At 36.3% G+C, this 21,938-nt stretch overlaps 1 protein-coding gene across 1 annotated transcript; it reads left to right on the top strand.

Moving 5' to 3' along the window:
* Nucleotides 1–308: 308 nt before the first annotated feature.
* Nucleotides 309–20,111, top strand: LOC133534686 (androgen-dependent TFPI-regulating protein-like). Its single transcript, XM_061873914.1, has 4 exons — nucleotides 309–797; nucleotides 2,796–2,936; nucleotides 18,488–18,708; nucleotides 19,703–20,111. The coding sequence occupies exons 1-4, from the start codon at nucleotides 585–587 to the stop codon at nucleotides 19,998–20,000; spliced, it is 873 nt and encodes a 290-aa protein (XP_061729898.1). The 5' UTR covers nucleotides 309–584; the 3' UTR covers nucleotides 20,001–20,111.
* Nucleotides 20,112–21,938: the final 1,827 nt, after the last annotated feature.

Raw genomic sequence — 21,938 nt, forward strand, 5'->3', positions numbered from 1 at the left:
AGGTAATTATTAGTTCATATATAAAATCATATCTAAATACTATTATAAAAAGGCACTTGTATGTGTATGTTCCACCGCTTATTGTCCTGTCGCTACAACGCTACGTATACTACAAAGATGGACAGAAATTTAAATATGTATATTCTATAACTGCTGCTCTGCTTTTACTATTACTTAATTCCCAATTAACTATCTCATTTATCATGATTTCAATTTGTCATTATTTATTGGTACAAGCCGGGGTTTAACACTCGAGCTTGGTAGCCGGACGCCTTACCGCTCCGTTACTAGTGCTTTTTTATCAAGTATTCAAGTCTATATGACAGACATCCATTTCAAATTTGGCTGCAGAAATCTAGAAAACAACCGAACTTTTTTCTTTCATTACATTGAAATGCCATAGTAGGTAGTAGTGGAGGACCACAGGTTTTGTTAACTGTATCACTGTATCTACCAGGTAAAAACATCAAACGAGTTTCACGTTTCTCCATAAATACGTGCTATATGGCACACTTTTCGCAGTCCTTACAGCTAATTTGGATGGTGAACAAGTTTTGATATTCATATAATTACAAAGTTTTACAATGTCAAAAATACTAAATGAATATTTCAGTAACAGTATTCGGACAAGTGAAAAATATTTATTAAAAATCAGATTATGGTTTTACAGTTTAACATATTGTCTCATGGTTGTTATTGGGTTTATACTACTACGAATAGACTTTACTGTCGCCGAGGATCCTTTAGTAAGACTGTATCATCACAACCGCTGGCTGCTTATTACTTCATGGTTTAATGTGAGTTAATTTATAATTATAATTACATATACATGAACTAATGTAAGTGTTTGTATTTTAAGACAATAAGTATATATTTTAATTTGTTCCCGAAAGTGAAGGATATTGGTGATTCAAATTGCCAAAATCACTACAATGTCCCGCCATCCGTCTGCCTGTCTGTATGTCTGTATGTTCGCGACAAACTCAAAAACTACTGAAATGATTTTCATGCGGGTTTCACCTATTTATATGTACAGTGATTCTTGAGGAAGGTTTAGATGTATAATTTGTTAACCCATGCTAAGCTCCCGTCCCGGGTTTCTAGTGTTTGATATACCCAAAGTATGCTCCAGTACATAGGTAAATACTTAACTTTCAGATACATACGAAAAAGTATTTTTTTGTTTTTTCAAGGGGCCGATTTTTTTATATCGACCGGTCAATTTCGTGTATTTCGTTCAATACTACTGGGCATTAAAATTCCACTAATAGAATTTAAAACGAGTGGTCAATACCCGATTACTAGATTACAGCTCGTATTTAAAAAATAGCATTTCGCCGTTTTCCACAGATTTTAGAGTGACGAAATCGAGTGCTCGAAATTCAAAAATCGGCTCTCTTATGTGTATCTGTGTGCCTGTTTGTGATTAGATGGATTTTAATCGTAACATGGACAAAGATTAAAGTATATAGGAGAACATAGAGATTTTTTAAATGAATAACTTTATAAAATACATTTTATTAAATACGAAGTACAGTAATGTTTAAATGAAATAGTTACGATGACACAAATTTTTGGTAATTTTTTTGATGAAATATTATTATTTCAGAAAGAAAATATGATTTCAATTAGGATTTACTTATTAAACCGTTCATATTACAAATATTATTATATCTAAAGTACATAAAAAGTGTCAACTATTTATACATATAGATAAAGTTTGGCTAACCAGCATTTTTGTTAAATATTAAAGTGGAAAATAAGTAATATCAACCCGGGTTTATTTTTAACACGCTTTTATTAGGTCGACCTGTATGTAACTATAACTATGTAATGGAATCTAAGGTAACTAATTTAACCATCTTCCAAGGATTGTAGCGTCGTGAAAATTGGCAGCTGTATGTAGTTCTGATGACAATACAATAATATGGTACTGTCGAACTGATCTGATGATGGAGCCGGAAGATTTGAACTGGAACTTCATGATGGAACATCGTATCATAGCTGTGTTTGGATTTGTTAGAAAAGTCTTGTAATGAACTTTGACCACGATTAGGTTCCAAGGTCTGATGATGAAGCCGGAAGATAGGCACAGGCATTCCATGATGGAATATCGTATCATAAGCGTGTTTTGCTAGTATATTTAAACTATTAATTTATTATGAAATCATTTATTACGACTGACTCTGTGACCCCCGACAGAACAATAAAAGTTTGATATACTTAATTAAGAAAACTTTTAGTACGAGTATTACCTTCCCAGAGCATGCAATACGTTACTTATAAAGTTCTGCGGCGGTATCATGGTTCTATTTTTATCACTTGTCACTATGCCCGTCACTTTCGCACTTACATACTTGTCAGAACGTGACAGACATGGTGACAAATGATAAAGAGCCGACCATCTTAGCCCTACTGCTAAAACTAATAAGTCGTTAACGATCGTTTGTCTCATTTTGACAATTATGTTTAGAAAGAGACAAACATGAACAGAGGTTTTGAAAGGGTTATGGATAAATGGCTTACTCACTAGCATAAGCCCAATCGAAAATTTGAAGACAGGAGATCAAGATAAAAGTGAATTACGGCCCGATTCGATCTTTTACGTTACTTCAAACAAAATCGTCACTTTTGACACTGACATATCCTATCCATATCGCATCTATAGGAATATTGGGACATGTCTTATCAGGCCGTTATTATTGGGATAACTCATTAATAATGTGCGCTGAGTTTATAAGTACCTACCTATATTAAATTGTTAATAATGTGTTATTTTGTTCATATGATTGCAGTTAATATCGCTAGTGTACACGCCAATCTGCATCTACTGCGACTGGCGCGAGCTCCGCGGCACCAGCGGCGTGAAGCACGTCACGATTCTTAACAAATTCAGATTCGTATGCTTCTCCAGCATCCTGTTTCCAGTTACTTGTGTAAGTTTCCTAGAGAAAAAAAAACGAATTTTTCAATTATATCTCGTGATATGCCGACCACAAAGCTGATAAGATCAGCTAAATGATATCGGATTACGACTGCAGTAGCATTAAGGTTGACTCACGCTACACAGGGGCAGGGCCGGGCCGGAGCTTCCGGCGCTTCGTTTTCTATGGAAAGCATTACGTCATCACCGGAGCTCTGTAGTGGCCCGGTGCGGGCTCGGAGCGGAGACTAGCCGGTCATGCTATGAGCAAAAATCGGACTTCCCGGAGCCTCCGGACCACCCGGTGACTCAATTCTTCCTTTCGGGTGATATTCCACTAGTCTAAGATCTTTGTCCAATGTGCATTGCGTCTCACTCTCTCATTAAGCAAAATGTCAGACGCAAATACACATTGGACCAAGATATTGGAAAGATGAAAAACCAGAATACCACCCTTCGCAATGTGCATGCTCGGATGTGTCGGTATATATTTGCCAAAATAAGAAGGTTACAAAACGTCATAAATTTGTTTGTTAAATATGGATGGTATAGCCAATACATTACTTGGTCGGGTTATATTTTACTCGGCGCAGAGAGAAGTTAATTAACAATGACTGCCAATCTCTATATGAAACCTAATTTCTGTAAATAAAGCTACACAATTCTACATATTGCCTGTTTTGTGGAAAGCAATAAAAAAATAGTACTTATATTTATTTTAGTCACGCTGGCTCCACATTTTACTTGAGATAGTTGATACGCCAGACAAGTTGCCTAAGAATTTGTTACCAATTTTAATAGTTCCTAGATATTAACCAGTGTGTTAATTTTGTGGGCTTAAATGAAGTGGAATAAAAAAATGTTCAGAAGAAGCAGAGCTTTAAGAACTAAATACTGCCGTTTCGTACATATTGTTGGATTATCATATTATTGACAATGAAATACATTATATAACAAAAGAATAACGTACTATAAGTATATATAAGTCGTTACGTAGCCGCCTGTTGTCTGCCTCTACATTTAATCAATTGTTTGTTTTGTCTTTTCTTTTGTATCTCTTTACTGAGGTGTTCCAATAAAGAGTATTCTATCTATCTATCTATCTACGCAAGGTTTATTACAAGCGACTTAGTTAAGTATTTATTTGACCTATATATATTTCCCGAACAACGCGGTATCCGTGAAGATTCAGTCTTTATTATTTACTTTTCCATGTTAGGTGTTACTACATGAAAGTCGCAACGGTCGCAACACGGGCGACTCTGATATATACGTCAAAATTATATAAGTTGCATAATGTCTTGATTTATTTTGTGAAATACGGAGGTGTTGCGGAAATTTAATTAAGTCGGATTATATTAAATGAGATATCTAGTAATGTTACTGCTTGTAAAAATTATTCATTAATGAGCATGTAGGTTATAATTAATATAAATATACTATTTTTTTCTCATATTCCCACGTATTACTTTTCATTTCGTACGAAGTTATATATAATGAAATATCTCGTTAATAAATTTGTAGATTACGGGAAACCATTTCTTTTACTTAATTTAGAGTCCAACTGATCTTCTGTAAATCTGCCTGCAGAGAGTACGAACATCATATTTTAGTGCAGTTATTGAATTACTCATAAAGGTGCCTATATTTCATTTGCAATCTGTCGTTGGCGATATTATTGCTAACTGCTCGCGTACGATGTATTCTCCTGAAATAAATAGGCCATACATTTTTTCAGGCTGTAGAGAGCAGCACTAGCATGTATTGTAAACCTGAGAGTAACTTATGCATACTATGCCTTAAACAGTTTTTTGACAAGTTTTCCCTATGGCATTGATGCATCAAGGCGTTTTGGTTACCTAGATGGTCTAACGCGAAACGCGAAAATCGAAATTTCGTTACCTATCTGCCTCTCTGTCTATCGAATATGCAAGAATGATGGAGGCAGAAACCACAATTTAGATTTTTCCATTTCGCGGTAGGCCCCGTGTGTGTTAGTAACGCCCTCTAAAAAACTCTGCGTTGCGTAATATTCCCTATTTTATGCCTATTATTACTGTAACTACTGAAATAATACAATAATACTCTTCGTATGTTTTATTGTTCTTAAATTAATGATTAAGATGTGGAACGCATAATTTCGTCAGGGGGAAGCCTATGTGCCTCTCTTTCGCACAAAGATAGATCGCGCAGTGATAGAGAGGCGAATAGATGAACTAATGAAGTGTATTGTAGTATCGTAAGTGTCAGGATGTCAGGACGATGCTATTTATAAGTTTTATAACGATATAAATAGCTATCATGGTCCTGACATCCTGACGCTTACTCAAAGTTTTAGTACCTTTTTTGTACTATTTGGTACATGATATCAAATAAAATTTACCTCGCTAAAAATCGAGAAAAAACATTGAAAATAATGTGGTCAGCTATTCTGACGTCAGGTCACAGGGCCAAGTCCAGCGGCGGCATCATGGTTCCATTTTTATCACTTGTCATTATGCCCGTCACTTTCGCACTTACATCCTTGTTAGAACGGGACAGGTATGGTGACAAATGATAAAGAGCCGACCATCTTAGCCTTACAGTTCTCCTAGCTGTAGGCGTTATATTGAATTCATCTTTTGGCAAAGATTTAGTATCTAATTTGTACCTTTCATGATGATTTATTTTACTTTGACTTACCAAAAAAAAGCGGTGTAGCCACTCAATGTGAACCGGGCCTTCAATATAGTTCAACAGTTAATATTTTTGGCTAAAACAGTTATCTATTTCACGAGGGGTCCATAGTAGTTGTTTAACCAATACAAAAATGAGAAGTGGAAATCTTGAGCGTTTCGAGGGCTTTAATTTTTTTCTAACGAGTGAGACAACATTTTTTTTAGTACATATGGTGCTACTTTACCGCACTAGGGCGGTAATTAGCACTTTACGCGCCTATGTCGAAAATTTAAAGTTCCATATGTACTGTAAAACGTTGTATATGTGCGAATAGATAATTGGCAACTCGTTTCGATTTAAAACACTCCTTTCGGTCGTGTTTTAATTTACTGCCACTAGTTGTGAATTATTGAACTCGTTATGAATTAATGTATAATTAGTATAATTACCATACCAACGCGAAAAAATACTTAAACTTCAAAATCATCACAAGTCGTCGTCGTCGTTAATTTTACATTCCTAGGTGATAAAATATTTCAGAATTTGAACGAAATTACTTTGCAACTCTTGTGAATAAAATGTAACTTTCCCATCTGTTTTTAAAGAATAAAGAATGACGGCAATACATGCGAAAGACCGACTATGACTGTTATCCACCTAATCCCAGCGCCATGCTTAAAAAAATCCAACATTTTGAGAATAATATGGTTAGTTATAATGTTTTTCCGCCTCTCATTTCTTGAAAATATAAGTAATTATGTTGAAACTCAGTAAGAGTTGCTGGAGAGATGCTATCTAGCAACCCTTACGGACTTGTACTCCCTTTGTAGCTATTTTTTTAATACTCGTAAGTACAAATAAATGCAAAAAAGCAGTTACTTCTTTTACAGTGAAATATCCATTAACTATTATAACTTTTTAATATTTTGTGTTCTACGTTATATCGATATATGTGTACCAGAAGTCGATAAATGAGAACTCTCTATGACAGTTCAAGAATGCCACAATAATTCCGGTCTCTGTTAATAATAGTTGGCCACCTTATTGACGTGCATTGTTACATATCAAACAAATAGAATAAACATTTATTGAATTTATCCCCCTTAGACGTGGCTGCTACAGTCTTCAGGATTTTGTTTGCCGTGTGATCATCGCTTTCCGGTTGCAGCTTGGTGCCATCGAGGAACGTCCATGGTATATGAAAAAAGAAAAATGTTTATAATACCATTCTATAGAGGGCATATAATTACTACTAGAGGGCACCTTTAACCTTATTTTGGCAATGTTAAATATCCTTACAATTAATGATAGTTTTCAGTAGCTCATAATTGGTTAGTTTCTCCACTTGTATCCCCCCTGCAAAGAAACTTGTTTGCAGGCCCTCCTGGTCAGTTATCTGTGTAGCTTACTGTTAGGGTATATACCTGTAGCTTGAACCTTAAAAAAATTAAAACATTTATAACAGGTGATACGATAAATACACCAATTATTTTACACTATTGAAAACTGCAACTAATTCGTTCGATACGTTTTGGAGATATTTGGGTACATTCATTTGTAAGTTCAAACATGCCTCCCATTACCCTACACCCTAAATTCATCCAACGAAATAAAATGTTCCGTAGGGTACCTATACACGGTGGCCCACTTAGATCGTTACGAAGATCTGTTCCTAGGAATCATGCCATTGATTTTCATAACAAGAAAAACTGCATTCATACATTTGTAATATATAAAGACGGGCCAATACGAGTAACACCTGATTTATATCTATTGTTTTATTTTTGAAGATTCTATACCTATGTTATAATTATCACCTACTAAGTGTTGAAATTAACAAAATTAAAGCAATCTTAGTCAAACAAGCATATTGTTATACTTTCTCTTTCACACATGTAAACTATTGAATGAAAAACAACAGCCCATATGTAAGCCCATATAATACCTAAGCCCTAACTCGTAAAATACTTGTCAAGAAGAAGTTATATTCTGATCTTCATGAACACGTTCCATTTCAACAAATAGCACTGTTTAAATGCAAATATAAAAAGATACTATATGTAAAATATTTGAAGAGTTTCATCCATTCTTCCTGGAATCCATTATCAGAAATAGATCTTGGCTAAAATGACGCTTAAAAAATAACTTGCAGAACAATCGTAACGAAGATATAAAAAAAAAATAACTTCCACTTAACATACCGCTGTTTCTTTGTACATATCTACTCGTACTAATCCTAATATACGAGTACGACCTCTGTTCATGGGCTCTGCTCGTTTGCCTCCTATATTTAAAAAAAGACTTCTACTTAACATAGCGCCATTTATATGTACATATCTACAAATCTTATGATACGACCTCTGTTCATGGGCTCTAATCGTTTGCCTCCTATATTTAAAAAAATAACTTCTACTTAACATAACCCCATTTCATTGTACATCTCTACAAATCTTCTGATACGAGCTCTGTTCATGGGCTTTCCTCCTTTGCCTCCTATATTTAAAAAAATACTTCTACTTAACATAGCGCCATTTCTTTGTACATATCTCAAAATCTTATGATAAGACCTCTGTTCATGGGCTCTGCTCATTTGCCTCCTATATAAAAAAAATACATAGCGCCATTTCTATGTACATCTCTACAAATCTTATGATACGACCTCTGTTCATGGGCTCTATTCGTTTGCCTCCTATATTAAAAAAAAATACTTCTACTTAACATAGCGCCATTCCTTTGTACATCTCTACAAATCTTATCATACAAGCTCTGTTCGTAGGCTCTGCTCATTTGCCTCCTATATTTAAAAAACTAAATTCTACTTAACATAGCGCCATTTCTTTGTACATCTCTACAAATCTTCTGATACGAGCTCTGTTCATGGGCTTTGCTCCTTTGCCTCCTATATTAAAAAAAAATACTTCTACTTAACATAGCGCCATTTCTTTGTACATATCTAAAAATCTTATGATAAGACCTCTGTTCGTAGGCTCTGCTCATTTGCCTCCTATATAAAAAAAATACATAGCGCCATTTCTATGTACATCTCTACAAATCTTATGATACGACCTCTGTTCGTGGGCTCTGCTCGTTTGCCTCCTACATTTAAAAAATACTTCTACTTAACATAGCGCCATTTCTATGTACATCTCTACAAATCTTATAATACGAGCTTTGTTCGTAGGCTCTGCTCATTTGCCTCCTATATTTAAAAAACTAAATTCTACTTAACATAGCGCCATTTCTTTGTACATCTCTACAAATCTTATGATACGAGTACGACCTCTGTTCATGGGCTCTGCTCGTTTGCGTACCATATATAAAAAAAACTTCTACTTAACATACCGCTGTTTCTTTGTACATATCTACTTATCCTATGATAAGACCTCTGTTCATAAGCTCTGCTCATTTGCCTCCTATATTTAAAAAAATAAATTCCACTTAACATAGCGCCATTTCTATGTACATATCTACAAATCTTATGATACGACCTCTGTTCGTGGGCTCTGCTCGTTTGCCTCCTATATAAAAAATAACTTCCACTTAACATAGCGCCATTTCTTTGTAAATATCTACTTATCCTATGATAAGACCTCTGTTCATGGGCTCTGCTCGTTTGCCTCCTATATAAAAAAAATAACTTCTACTTAACATAGCGCCATTTCTATGTACATCTCTACAAATCTTCTGATACGAGCTCTGTTCATGGGCTTTGCTCCTTTGCCTCCTATATTTAAAAAAATACTTCTACTTAACACAGCGCCATTTCTTTGTACATATCTAAAAATCTTATGATAAGACCTCTGTTCATGGGCTCTGCTCATTTGCCTCCTATATAAAAAAAAATACACATCGCCATTTCTATGTACATCTCTACAAATCTTATGATACGACCTCTGTTCGTGGGCTCTGCTCGTTTGCCTCCTACATTCAAAAAAATTACTTCTACTTAACATAGCGCCATTTCTTTGTACATCTCTACAAATCTTATGATACGACCTCTGTTCATGAGTTCTGCTCGTTTGGTTCCTACATTTAGAAAAATAACTCCGACTTAACATAGCGCTGTTTCTTTGTACATGTCTACTAATTCTATGATAGGAGTACGACCTCTGTTCATGGGCTCTGCTCGTATGCCTACTATACGAGTATAAAAAAAACTCCTATTTAACATACCGCTGTTTCTTTGTACATATCTACTTATCCTATGATACGACGTCTGTTCATGGGCTCTGCTCATTTGCCTCCTATATTTAAATAATACCGGACAAATGTGAGTCGGACTCGCCCATCTAGTGTGCCGTAGTTTTTAGTATTTGTTGTTATAGCGGCTACAGTAATACATCATCTGTGAAAATTTCAACTAACTATCACGGTTCATGAGATACAGCCTGGTGAGACGGATAGACGTACGGACAGCGGAGTCTTAGTAATGGGCTCCCGTTTTACCTTTGGGTACGGAACCCTAAAAAGTAACTTCTACTTATCATAGCGCTCTTTTTGGATATACTGTATAGTAATATTGAATTTACTTCTCTTCTGACCTATTTCGGTATTACCTTTTACGCACTTAGTACTTACATACATATTAGGGTTATACAACTCTTATCTCTAGAATCAAAAAATCAACATACAAATAAACCTACGTAATATACACGTATGTTAAAAACATAATCCTCGAAACTCGAAAGCTCCTCATTTTATAAATGCAATGCAAATAAAACGGATTAAACTTAATCATAAAGTCACGATCAAGTATCATTTAATAAGGGGCGTTTCGTGCGTAGATAACGATTGTCAGATTTGACTCTCATTTCTGACTTTTGTATTGCTTTAATGTTATCACTTATGGGTCCCATAAAGACATTTGTTTCTTTTATAAAAACTTATTATCTAGCCTAGCCTTTTGGCAGTACTTTCTTGAGCTTTACGCAGTTGATTGAGGAAGCTGCCATACAAGACAAAAGCATTTTGAAAGCGACGTTCTCATAGAACACCCCATCTATCCGCCTATCTATCATAATTTATTTATACCTTTATTTCAGGCAACTAGCGGCCCATAAATAAATACCTTAAGATTAGCATACACAGTATAAAAATATATTTTAAGACTAAATACTACAAATCACATTATTTTACTGCGACATGAAACTATTTATCATAAGACATACCGTTTGAGACTGTCTACCCATTGTTTTTGTATATGACAGCTACACATCCTTTCAGCAGTGGCTTTTAGGAACTGCAAACTAATAATCTATGGCCCGCTGATTTTACCAGTGCAATCAGTCAACTTAGGGCAGCTTGTGGCGAGCAACGACCTCACGTACCCGAGTGTTCCTAGGGAGTTCTGTCATTCGAAGGGGGGTGGGTGGGACAAGATTCTCTGCTTCTGGGTTGCCTTGGCCGGCCGGCCAGAGTGGAGTCGTTAGAGCTATAAGTTCCAGGGGTGGAAGTGCAAGACGCGAGTTGGCACAGTGGCTGTTACAGCCACTGGGTTGAAAGCGGTGCACGCCTCTCGATACCCCTGATCCGCTCACACCAGTGTTACTCTTGAGCCATCCCAGATGTCGCTTTATGTGTCGTCTGCCGGAAATAAAATTGTATACCGTTTTATTAGGCAGGCGTCTGGTTTTTTATCCCATAGCTCAGTATTTAGCCCATCGCTTTCACACAATAACCTAGTTTATTTTAGATTCCAACAACTCTCAATAGTCCTTACACCCTGGGCCTGCCTCTGCGTGCGTCCTATGATATGGGCAAGGGCAGCATCAGCTCGGTGTACATCTTACATTTCATGAACGTGTCAAAAGGGCCTCTACGTTAGGTTAGGGCTCGGCGCACGCTTCTCAAAGGTCCGGAATACCCATGGAATACCATTGTTCCGTGATGGGAAAGACATACGTACAAATTAAAATAATAATAATCGTTAATGCAATGCAGTGCTCTATTTGTCAAAGAAAATAAAATTGTTTCACACTCACAAAACATTAATTCTTATTTTTGCTTATTTTTTCATACATTAAGTATCTTTCTGTAAATAAGATCACTATTTTCTCTCTTGTCATATTTATCTTACTATTTGAATAACATGACAGCGTCAGATGTCGTAAAAAGTATACAAGTAAAAAGGTTTAAGAAAAGAGTCCGCAACATATTATTTATTAGACCTATTAGCAAAGAATATCCTATTAGTACTTATAAGCTAAGCCTAAAGTGCCATGGCAATTAATGCAAGCTTACGAATAAATACAAAAACCGGACAAGGGCGAGTCGGACTCGCCCAACGTGATTCCGTACTTTTTAGTATTTGTTTTTTTATATACTACGTTGGTGGCAAACAAGCATACGGCCCACCTGATGGTAAGCATTCTCCATAGCCTATGTACGCCTGCAACTCCAGAGGAATTATATGCGCGTTGCCGACCCTAACAACCCTCCCTCCCCTCGTTGAGCTCTGGCAACCTTACTCACCGGCAGGAACACAACACTATGTTGTTATAGTGGCAACAGAAATACGTCATCTGTGAAAATTTCAACTGTCTATCACGGTTCATGAGATACAGCCTGGTGACAGACGGACGGACGGACTGACGGACGGACAGCGGAGTCTTAGTAATAGGGTCCCGTTTGGGTACGGAACCCTAAAGATGAAAACTGCTGCCATGTTACTATACATTTAAGAAACACAGGAAATCTGGAATTGACATATTGAAAAAATTATATTGTTATCTTCTTCTGCACGACTTTTTAGTATGAGGAAGCTACTTAGGTACGTAAGGCTACCCTCGATTCATTTGTTATGAGGGGGCCCTCGGCCTTAGAGTACGCATAGCATAAGGGCTACGCCCGACTTTCTTAATATGAGGCCGCCGCTGTAGCCCGACGTCAGAGCGTTCATATCATTTCGGGCTAGCATGTCGGGCTACGCAAGACTTCCTTTGCCATCTCACTTACTTAAAAAAAAAACTTAAATTTAATACTCTTTTACTTGAGTAACCTTTTCACTCTTAGTTACATGTATGGCGTGCCTAAAAATTATATTTTTATACATTTGAACTTCTAAACTAAGTAGTAGCTTACCATCAGGCGGGCCACCAACGTAGTATAAAAAAATACCTACTTTCCACTTTTCTCTTTTGGTTATCTTATAGTTTTTGAGTAAAATAGCTGTGACATACGGACAGACAGATAGACGGACAGATGGACATGACGAAACTGTAAGGGTTTTTGCCATTTTGGCTACGGAACCATAAAATGCACACTGTAAATTTCAACTACCTAACCCACTCGTATTATAGATCAAAAATTCCTTTTTCGCAAGAAGTAAGTAAGCCAGTAAGTAGTTAATTTTTTGTACTTATTAGACAATTCTATCTTAGTGTACCGAACTTAACAGTTATTTTTTTTACTTTGAGAGCGCACCACCGACATTCTTAGTGGTGTACGCGTATTTCTCTGTAGCTGCTTTAAAATGTTGTGGTATTCCTACAGCCATTTTAAATATCTTCTCTTTTAAACTTAAGTTTTTCATGCATTCCTGAAACGGAACAAGTCTATGATAGGATTGATGGGAGAAAATAATGCAAAAACGCGGCATTAAGCAAAATGATCATTTGTGATTCAGGGTTAATATCTATCGGGTATCACTGAACCCCAACGGATATATTTTTGCAATACAACACAAATGCACACCTCAATAGAAGAAAATAATACTGAAAAACAATAGGCCTGTCTACTCGCTAAGAAGCACTTAGGGCAGCTTGTGATGAGTCAATCTCTAAGTAATCTGCCTAGTTACCTACCTCAAAACGAGACCGCTTTTCCATACAAACGTAGTCCCCATTACGGAAAATATTTTTACAGTACATATGTATGTTGCTACTTTACCGCACTAGTGCGAAAATTAGCATATTACTTTACTGTGTCGAACATTTAAAGAGCCATGTACTGTAAAACGTTGTACGATACATGTGCGAATAAGTAATTCGCAACTCGTGTCGATTTAAAACACTCCCTTCGGCCGTGTTTTAATTTATCGCCACTCGTTTCGAATTTCCTATTTTTCGCGCTTGTATCGTAATGTACTATTACAAAATTGGATGTAGAACGAAGGGAATATCAATATCCAGAGAGGAAAATGGGGACTATGTTTGTATGGAGAACCGGTCATCCCCTTTCCTTTTAATAGTATAATATACTTCGGCTTCGGCACATGATTATTTGAGATAATATAAACGCATTGTATTTCCATTACCTTAAGCAGAGAACACGGTGGCTTCGAAAGAGTCTCGGGTCATGTGGAAATAAAGCTCTTCACATAATGTTGTGTAATTCTCCTTCTTCCGAAAGTGTCCGCGAAACGTCCAAATGCACAATTGCCCAGAGTATGCAGTATTCTCTTCATCAGCTATTATGGCAGCCAGGGCCAATATTTTCATTTTATTATTTATTTCTATATCGACTTGCTTCCCATCGAACCAATTTTTTCAATATGATTGACATTTGTGACATTTGTCATGAACAGTCCGTTGCTTGGACGGCTCGGTGAGCTCGGACAGCCCGGCCCGGCCTGTCTCGCGCTCGGAGACTCAACGATAGTGTCAACGCATAGAGATACTATAATATAGAGATGATGGCCCGGTCGCGCCGGCCCTGGAACGGTCCGGCGACGGTGGCGCTCCTGAAAGTCCGTGTGACGGCTCGCTCCGGTCCGCCCCGGCCCGGCCCTGGCACTGTGTAGCGTGAGTCATCCTTTACTGCTGCAGCGTTGCTTGTGCAGCTTTGCAGCAAAGGGAACTTGGCGATATCACTGTCAATTTCCTAGATAGGAGGCGTAACTGCGTTTACCGCATTGTTGTTGTGGGTAGAACGTTTAATATTCGTCACACATTTTATCAAGGGGAGATTGACCGTGACGTCGGCTGATCTAGCAACGTTGCTGTCATCACAATCCGAATGCCACCAAAGCTACGCGTAATTAAAACCGTTACATTTCATCGGTTTAGGAACACAAGTGCTACTTTTAAGAACGTAATATACAAAGGTAGGTACTAGAAATAATAATATTAGTATCGTACAACAAAACAGACATTTATGTTTTTTTGTTTTGTTTTGTTTTTAAATTATTTAATGAAGATTGATTATTAACCAAATTTTAAACTGACATTATTATTTTTGACTAAGACGCTTAGCACAAGTTATTTATAGAAATAAGCAGGTAAGCTTAGAGTGCTCATTCCATATTTTTAGGGTTTCGTAGTCACCTAGAAACCTTTATAGTTTCGCCATGTCCGTCTGTCCGTCCGGTTGCACCTTTGCTCCATTATCGTTAGTGCTGGAAAGCTTCAATTCGGCATAAATACATTAATCATGCTTGGCGACAGAACGGTAAAATAAAACTACAAAAAATTTTTTGGGTACCTCTCATACAAAAGGTTTTTTATTTTATTTTGTTTTCTTCTTTGACTCAATAGTGTGGGGTATCGTTGGACAGCTCTTTCAAGACGAATAAGGATTTTCAAAAACCATTTTTGATAAAGTTAATATTTTCGAATATAATCGCTCCGAAAGAAAAAAACTTCCTCTAACTTTGAACCATTAGAGAAAATAAGAAAAACAATCTTGGAACAAAAACTTTATAAATACTTTCAATGAAAACTATTATAGCGAATATAATCGCTCCAGCCGATTTTGAGTCAAAAAATCTTGTCTTCTTAGTAAAAAGATGTACGTACCTACAAAACGCTTTGGAGGTACCTACTCCCTTAGTCCCTTATGCTTGTAATGTACCTACATGATACTTAATAATAGCCCCCGTTTGGCCTGTTCTATTCTGACAGAATGGTAACTACGAAATCCTACACTGGGCATAGCCCAACATGATGCTCTTGGCCAATTTTTATAATTGTATACATTTAAATAAATTGTTAGCGATTATTGCGAAAACCAAATTTTAACAAGATGTAATTATAAAAAGTGTTAAATTTTAAGAAAGTTATAAACTTATTAATATAATAATACACTTTACCATACCTCCCGAACAACTTATTATTTATTAAGTAAGGAAACTGATGTATGGAGTGAACACTCTAAGCTGACTTATTTTTTTCTATGTTACAGGTGCGAAATCGACACAGTTCGAATTCTGTTGTTGTTAAAACAACCTAACAAGTGCGAGACGGACTCGCCCACCGAGGGTTCCGTACAAAGATAAAGATAGTTTATTATTCAAGTAGGAATATTACAATGCGCTTATGAACGTCAAATAAAGCTACACCGGTTCTAACCCTACACCTCTGACCCGTGAAGATTTAAATCCCCCCTCAATTGGAGGAGGGTATCCCAATATGGACCGGCAAGAAACTCGGCGGGACACATCTTTTCAAAACATTACATCTTATAATTAACATGCATTAAATAAGAAAAAAAAAATACAATTTAGATTACTATAGAAATCATGCAATTACATACAGTAGCTACTTTTCTTTATAGAAATTAGATAAAAAAATATATGTCATATCAAATCATACAAATACGTAGCTCTTTCAGAAAACATATCGAATTCTTACAAAAGGAAAAGAAAAATAAAATTAATATAGAAATGAGAATATACATTATATAAGTCTGAGAGATTGCTATAAGTACCTACAAAAAATATTTGATGTGCTTTCTTACCAGAGCTGTGTCACCTATACAATGATTTTACATAAACACATAATACAATGATTTTAATTGCTACTTGTTTTTACAGTTTCTGGTTTGGACCATGCATGTTTGTCTGTCATGTAGTCCTCGACTCTGTAATAAGCCTTCAATATCAATGACTTCTTTAAGTAATTCTTAAGATAAAAATGTATGCATTGCTCAACGAATGACTTTTGTACCTACTTTGCGGACACGAAACTTTCTGATAGGAAGCTTTTTTTATTTCTAGTGTTATAGTTATGGACATCCGAATCCTTAGTGAAGGAGTCTACCTATAGATTCTTAACAATATAAATAATACTATCATAGATGTATTGGGAATCTACATTTAAAATATTTATTTCTTTGGAAAGCTATCTTAATAATTGACGTGCTCTTAAGTTATATATAGAACGAATGGCTCTCTTTTGTAAGACAAATATAGACTGTATGTCAGCTGCTTTGCCCCAAACCAAAATACCATACGACATTGCACTATGAATATAACTATAATAGACAAGGCGAGCTGTCTCAACATTGGTCAATTGCCTGATTTTCTTAACGGCGTAAGCGGCCGGCAAATTTAACTTGTTTTTGATTTCATTTTTTACAAATTTATAGTTTTGAGTTTCTTGCCTGTACAAATAGTGTAAGGCTATGAAATCTGGCAAGTAATATCACTTGCCATCATAGTTCTAGGTCAACGGGAAGTAAATAATAAAATAAAATAAAAATGCTATAAGTTGCTTTATATTCCCTATACATTTACATTCCCTTGAGAGTGTCGAAATATACGTTTTTTGCGTCATAAACGGCCGTATATGACGGACGGACGGACAACAAAGTGGTCCTATAAGGGTTTCGTTTTTTTCCTTTTGAACCCTAAAAATTGCTGAATGTCAAAAAACAAGGTCGTAAATATTTATTTTATCGAAACTACGCAACTTTTAGTATACCTAAGCGCAATTTAATCCATTTGAATAATGAAACCAAAAACCCATATAGCTTGTATAGGTATAATATATTGGGAATCCCAGCCACTACTAACCCTTTTGTCTATTATAATTTATAATGGATAAACAATATGTATGAAGCCTTTGCTTAGAAATCCATGAGTTTATGATCAAAATGTATTATTTAGGTAGGTAAATACGATAGTGAATAGTGAAATAGAGTTCAGAGTAAGGGGCAAAATACGGTTTGTTAATGTCTAGTTAGTTGTCTATAAAAATATTGAGACTGTTTGACACGATTGAGTTATTCATATGTATAAACTGTATGATAAAATTACGCTACACGAGATTTCATTGAGTTTAATAGACTCATCTCAATAAGTAGATATTCTGAGAAATGTACAATCATGAATATCATGATCAAAGCTTAGGTATATCGAAATTAAAAGCTTTAGAGAGGATTTTCTTAAAAAACGAAAGTCTGTTGGTTTCGAATATTGCCTATTCAGAAATCATTTTATTGGCGCTCGTGGAATTACTACGTAACGCTTAATCAGTTGAAAGTATCAAATGGTCCATATTTTATTGAGACGTGTAGTAATATGAGCCTGATAGTTCTTTCATATGCTAAATTCTTCGAGTTCGAGACAATTTTAATAACAAAACTGCCATGAGATACCGACATATAAAATATTATAATAAAACGGGTCCCTCACGTATTTTAAGTCGAAAATTGCTCGACATGTTTCACTCCATACCGAGTAGCCATCGGGAGCACGCGTTGGCAGACAGACGCAGACAATTCTATATGAACTCATATAGTTCTAGATAATTCTATAAGAACCCGTCTAGCGAGTCTATGAAAGTGAAGATGCTCTAATGTGTTATTTTGGAAATAGTTAAAAGCGACTAAGCCACCATTAAATAAGTTGAGTGAACGTTTTCGTACAGGTGTGATTAGATCAGAACAGTTCAACATAATATACTTTGAACACTCACACAAAGTTTACGATCTTAATCTACTAAATAGATTTACTATTTGAAACAGTCGTCTATTTTACAACGTCGTGATTAAAACGAGATGGTGAATGAAAGCACAGGTTACACAAGTTGTTATCAAATAGAGTCAAAAGAGACTTACGGGTTATACCTGGGTAAAACAGCCTATTACCACAATGAGTACTTCAGAGAGCGGTAAACTAAACTACTTATGCATCTCGCTCTTCAGGCAACAAGCAAGAAGTTTTGCTGATGATTAACTGTTTCTCAGTTCTCAGATATCCTGTTCTGGAGGCTGTGGACGAAGAACCGCGAGCTAGTGGCGCCACCTGCAGTGGACGTCCTGGTGCCTCTGTGGCTGCAGCACTGTCTACACACTATCACGCTGGTCGTCATCCTGTTAGATCTCCTGCTAGTGCCGAAGAGAAGACCTAAAAACCTAACATTTGGAGTCTACGTATTGACAACGTTCCTAGCTGCCTACGCTGTCACGTAGGTGAAATTGGCTATTGTAGAGTGTTCGGGAGGATCTCGCAGGAACTTAGTCTCGTTTAAAACTTTGATTTTAGGTCGATTTTTCCATTTTGTTGATAAGGATTATGAGGTAACCTAACCATTTATAAACTCAATTAGTTCTCAAAACTTAAATATAATTATACACTGGCCAATCAACGTATTTTTTATTCTTATATTTTGTTAGTGACGGGAATGGTTGGTCAGACAATTATAATATTTGGCCTACCAAAATAATACCCAATGATATTCTGGCAAAAAGTTTAAAAGGTTATATTCCATGTAGACCGCGGGTCAGGAGCATATTTCGTCAGTCATCGCCTCCCGGCTGGTACTTTATCAGATGATAGTTTAAATGCTGTTTTAAATTTAAAAAAAAACCGTGAGCCGATGGTATCGCGGTGGAAAGACCGACGTATTTTTTACATGTTCATTTTATAACTGATGTTCTTACCACCGCGATATAACCGGCTGACGTTTTTTTAACTAACAATAGCATCTGAACTTATAATTTGACATAGTATCAAACGGGAGGCGTGACAATTTTTTTTGTTTTACGTGATTCGGTGGCTGTCCTTCCTCAACCCACCAACGGAGGGGCAGCTGACGTCCACGAGGGTTCATCATACCTAGCCGTAAACCACTACACGGGTTTTCGGCCGAGAGGCGATTGGTCATGGAAATCTGTTCCTGGCTCACGGTCTAATATATGCATGTTATCTACATGAAAACAAAGGTAAACATAAACGTCGTGGTATAAAAAAAAACATTACGGTTGAAATTTAAATTCAAAGCAACAAATTGACATAAAACCATTTTACCCTAATTTAAATTTATAAGAAATTTGTTATGATGATGTGTAAACATTTTTATCATATATCTATGTTCATACTATATATTTATAAAACAATAATGACGTGGGTGCAAAGCTGAACTAATTAATTTTTCATATTGATAATATATTTATTTCCAGATGCGGCCGCAGTATAGTAAACAACGAGCACATTTACCCACTGCTGAGGCTGTTCAGTGGATACAATTTTATCCCGTTAGTAATATTTGTGAGCGTAGAACATTTTTTCTACTTCACAATTCAGTGGCTGTTACTCGATTTTTTATGGGGTCGAAGATCGCAAACGCATGTTTTGATATCTTTACTAAGATTTCCAAGCCGCCATTTAGAATTTAACGAAATTAGAAAAGATAAAACGGAGTTAACTAATACTGGAAACCAAATTAAAAACAGTACTAACAAAATAAATACTTCCTAAACTACATAGTTGCATTTTAACATACCTGCAAGAATCTACGCTATACATAAGTTTCTAAGTAATATTTAGGTGCTTAACTACTATTATTATATAGATAAGATATTGGAGTAAAATTAAGACAGAGTTTAATCATAAAATACATGAACATAGCAATAAAACATCCACAATGAGACAATTTAACTATTCTTAATTTACACCAGACGTATTTATTCCCAACATGATTTTTCCTTTCGCATATTTTCCCATTAGACAATTTAACTATTCTTAATTTACACTAGACGTATTTATTCCTTGCAAAATTGTCGGTGTTGGGAGTTTTGGGATTGGGACGGTGAAAATTTAACGGTAGGTTAGGTTCGTTAGGTATCTTCAAACGGCCGAAGGGCAAACGGCACAGAATAGGAGCCCCGCGCAAGCGGGGCTCCGTCGATATTGCTAACTGTACGCAATTTGGGTGATTGTGGATAAATTGTCTAATGGGAAAATCTACGCATGGAAAAATCATGCAAGGAACAAATACGTCTAGTGTAAATTAAGAATAGTTAAATTGTCTAATGGGAAAATATGCGAATGGAAAAATCATGTTAGGAATAAATACGTCTGGTGTAAATTAGGAATAGGAAAAAATGCGACTGGAAATTACGCTACAAGGAAATAATGATTTTGGGAAAATTACCTAACCAGTCATTTTTCAGCGCTGATCTTGCATTGAGGCCATTAACACACAAAATAAAACAACAATTCTCATCCAAAGTGGATACTGGATATTGTACATTGCTCTTGAGTGTATGTATATATTACTGGAGTAAGTAAGCTTGCAGTAAGAAGCAGTATGCACTTTTGTCTCAGGCGACGCTGGTTGGCACAATTGTTCCTTAGGTCAAACAAAGCTGATTTGGCCCGGTAGCAGTGGTGAGACACTAGACCGTTCGGGCATTCTCGGCTCCGTTCGGCTCAGCTTTGCTCCGAGCAATTATTAGGGTTGGCACAACTTGACGTCCCTTTGCGTGCACAACTCAGGCCGCGTAGCCAACGTTACAATCGTTAACGCTCCGTAGCGTAGCGTAGTCATCTTTCTCTATCACTCTTCTGTATTAGAACGACTGTAACAGTTGCGTTTCGTTCGCCACGGAGCGAGGCCGATAGGCACGTGGCTACGCGGGCAGATAAGATAATGACTCAAATTTTGATAACCCTAAGTAGCCGAAAGGGATATTGCCACACATTAGAAAGAGACAGCATGAGTTGACCCTAATTTTGTAGGAAGTGTCATTTCTGTACGGTAGTATGTACATACACATACATTATTCTTTCTGTGCCGGTAGCTACTAGGTCGTGCGTCACTAATGCAAAAAATAGTTTTTTTTTTGGTGGTTTAGTGCAAAAATAGTTTGTTTTGTATAAAAAGGTATAAACGGTTATTTTCAATATGAATTCCTCGTCCCTAAATTATGCGAAAATGATATATAACTAGCCGTAGTGGGCCAAATCAGCTTTGTTTGACCTACTTAGCCCACTAATATTAATTACATGCTCACTGCACTTACTTAGCCCACTAATATTAACAACTGAGAATCAGGGCAGGCCTGTGTTGTTGAAGTGCTTTTTCATATTGAATCATACAGCACAGAAAGTACCACGTTCCCGCATGAGTTCGCAGTAGGGTGTGCAAAACGAAAACAAAACTAATCAGTTATCATTACCAATTTTAAGCAAGCAATTCAACTTTACTTCGTGGAAAATATTATTGTTTTTATAATTGTTTATTAAATCTTAATTGTCGGCGGCCGATCGTAAGATCAGGCAGATGGTTATGTTCCTATGTAATGTTTTGATAGTAGTCACATTAAACCAATAGATAGGTAAGATAGATTCGTTAGGCTGCTTCAGATGCCTGAAGGGCAAACCGCCCAGAAATAAGAGGGAACGTCGATTCAG

Source organism: Cydia pomonella, chromosome 2, assembly GCF_033807575.1.
Source record: "Cydia pomonella isolate Wapato2018A chromosome 2, ilCydPomo1, whole genome shotgun sequence".
Lineage (NCBI taxonomy): Eukaryota > Metazoa > Arthropoda > Insecta > Lepidoptera > Tortricidae > Cydia > Cydia pomonella.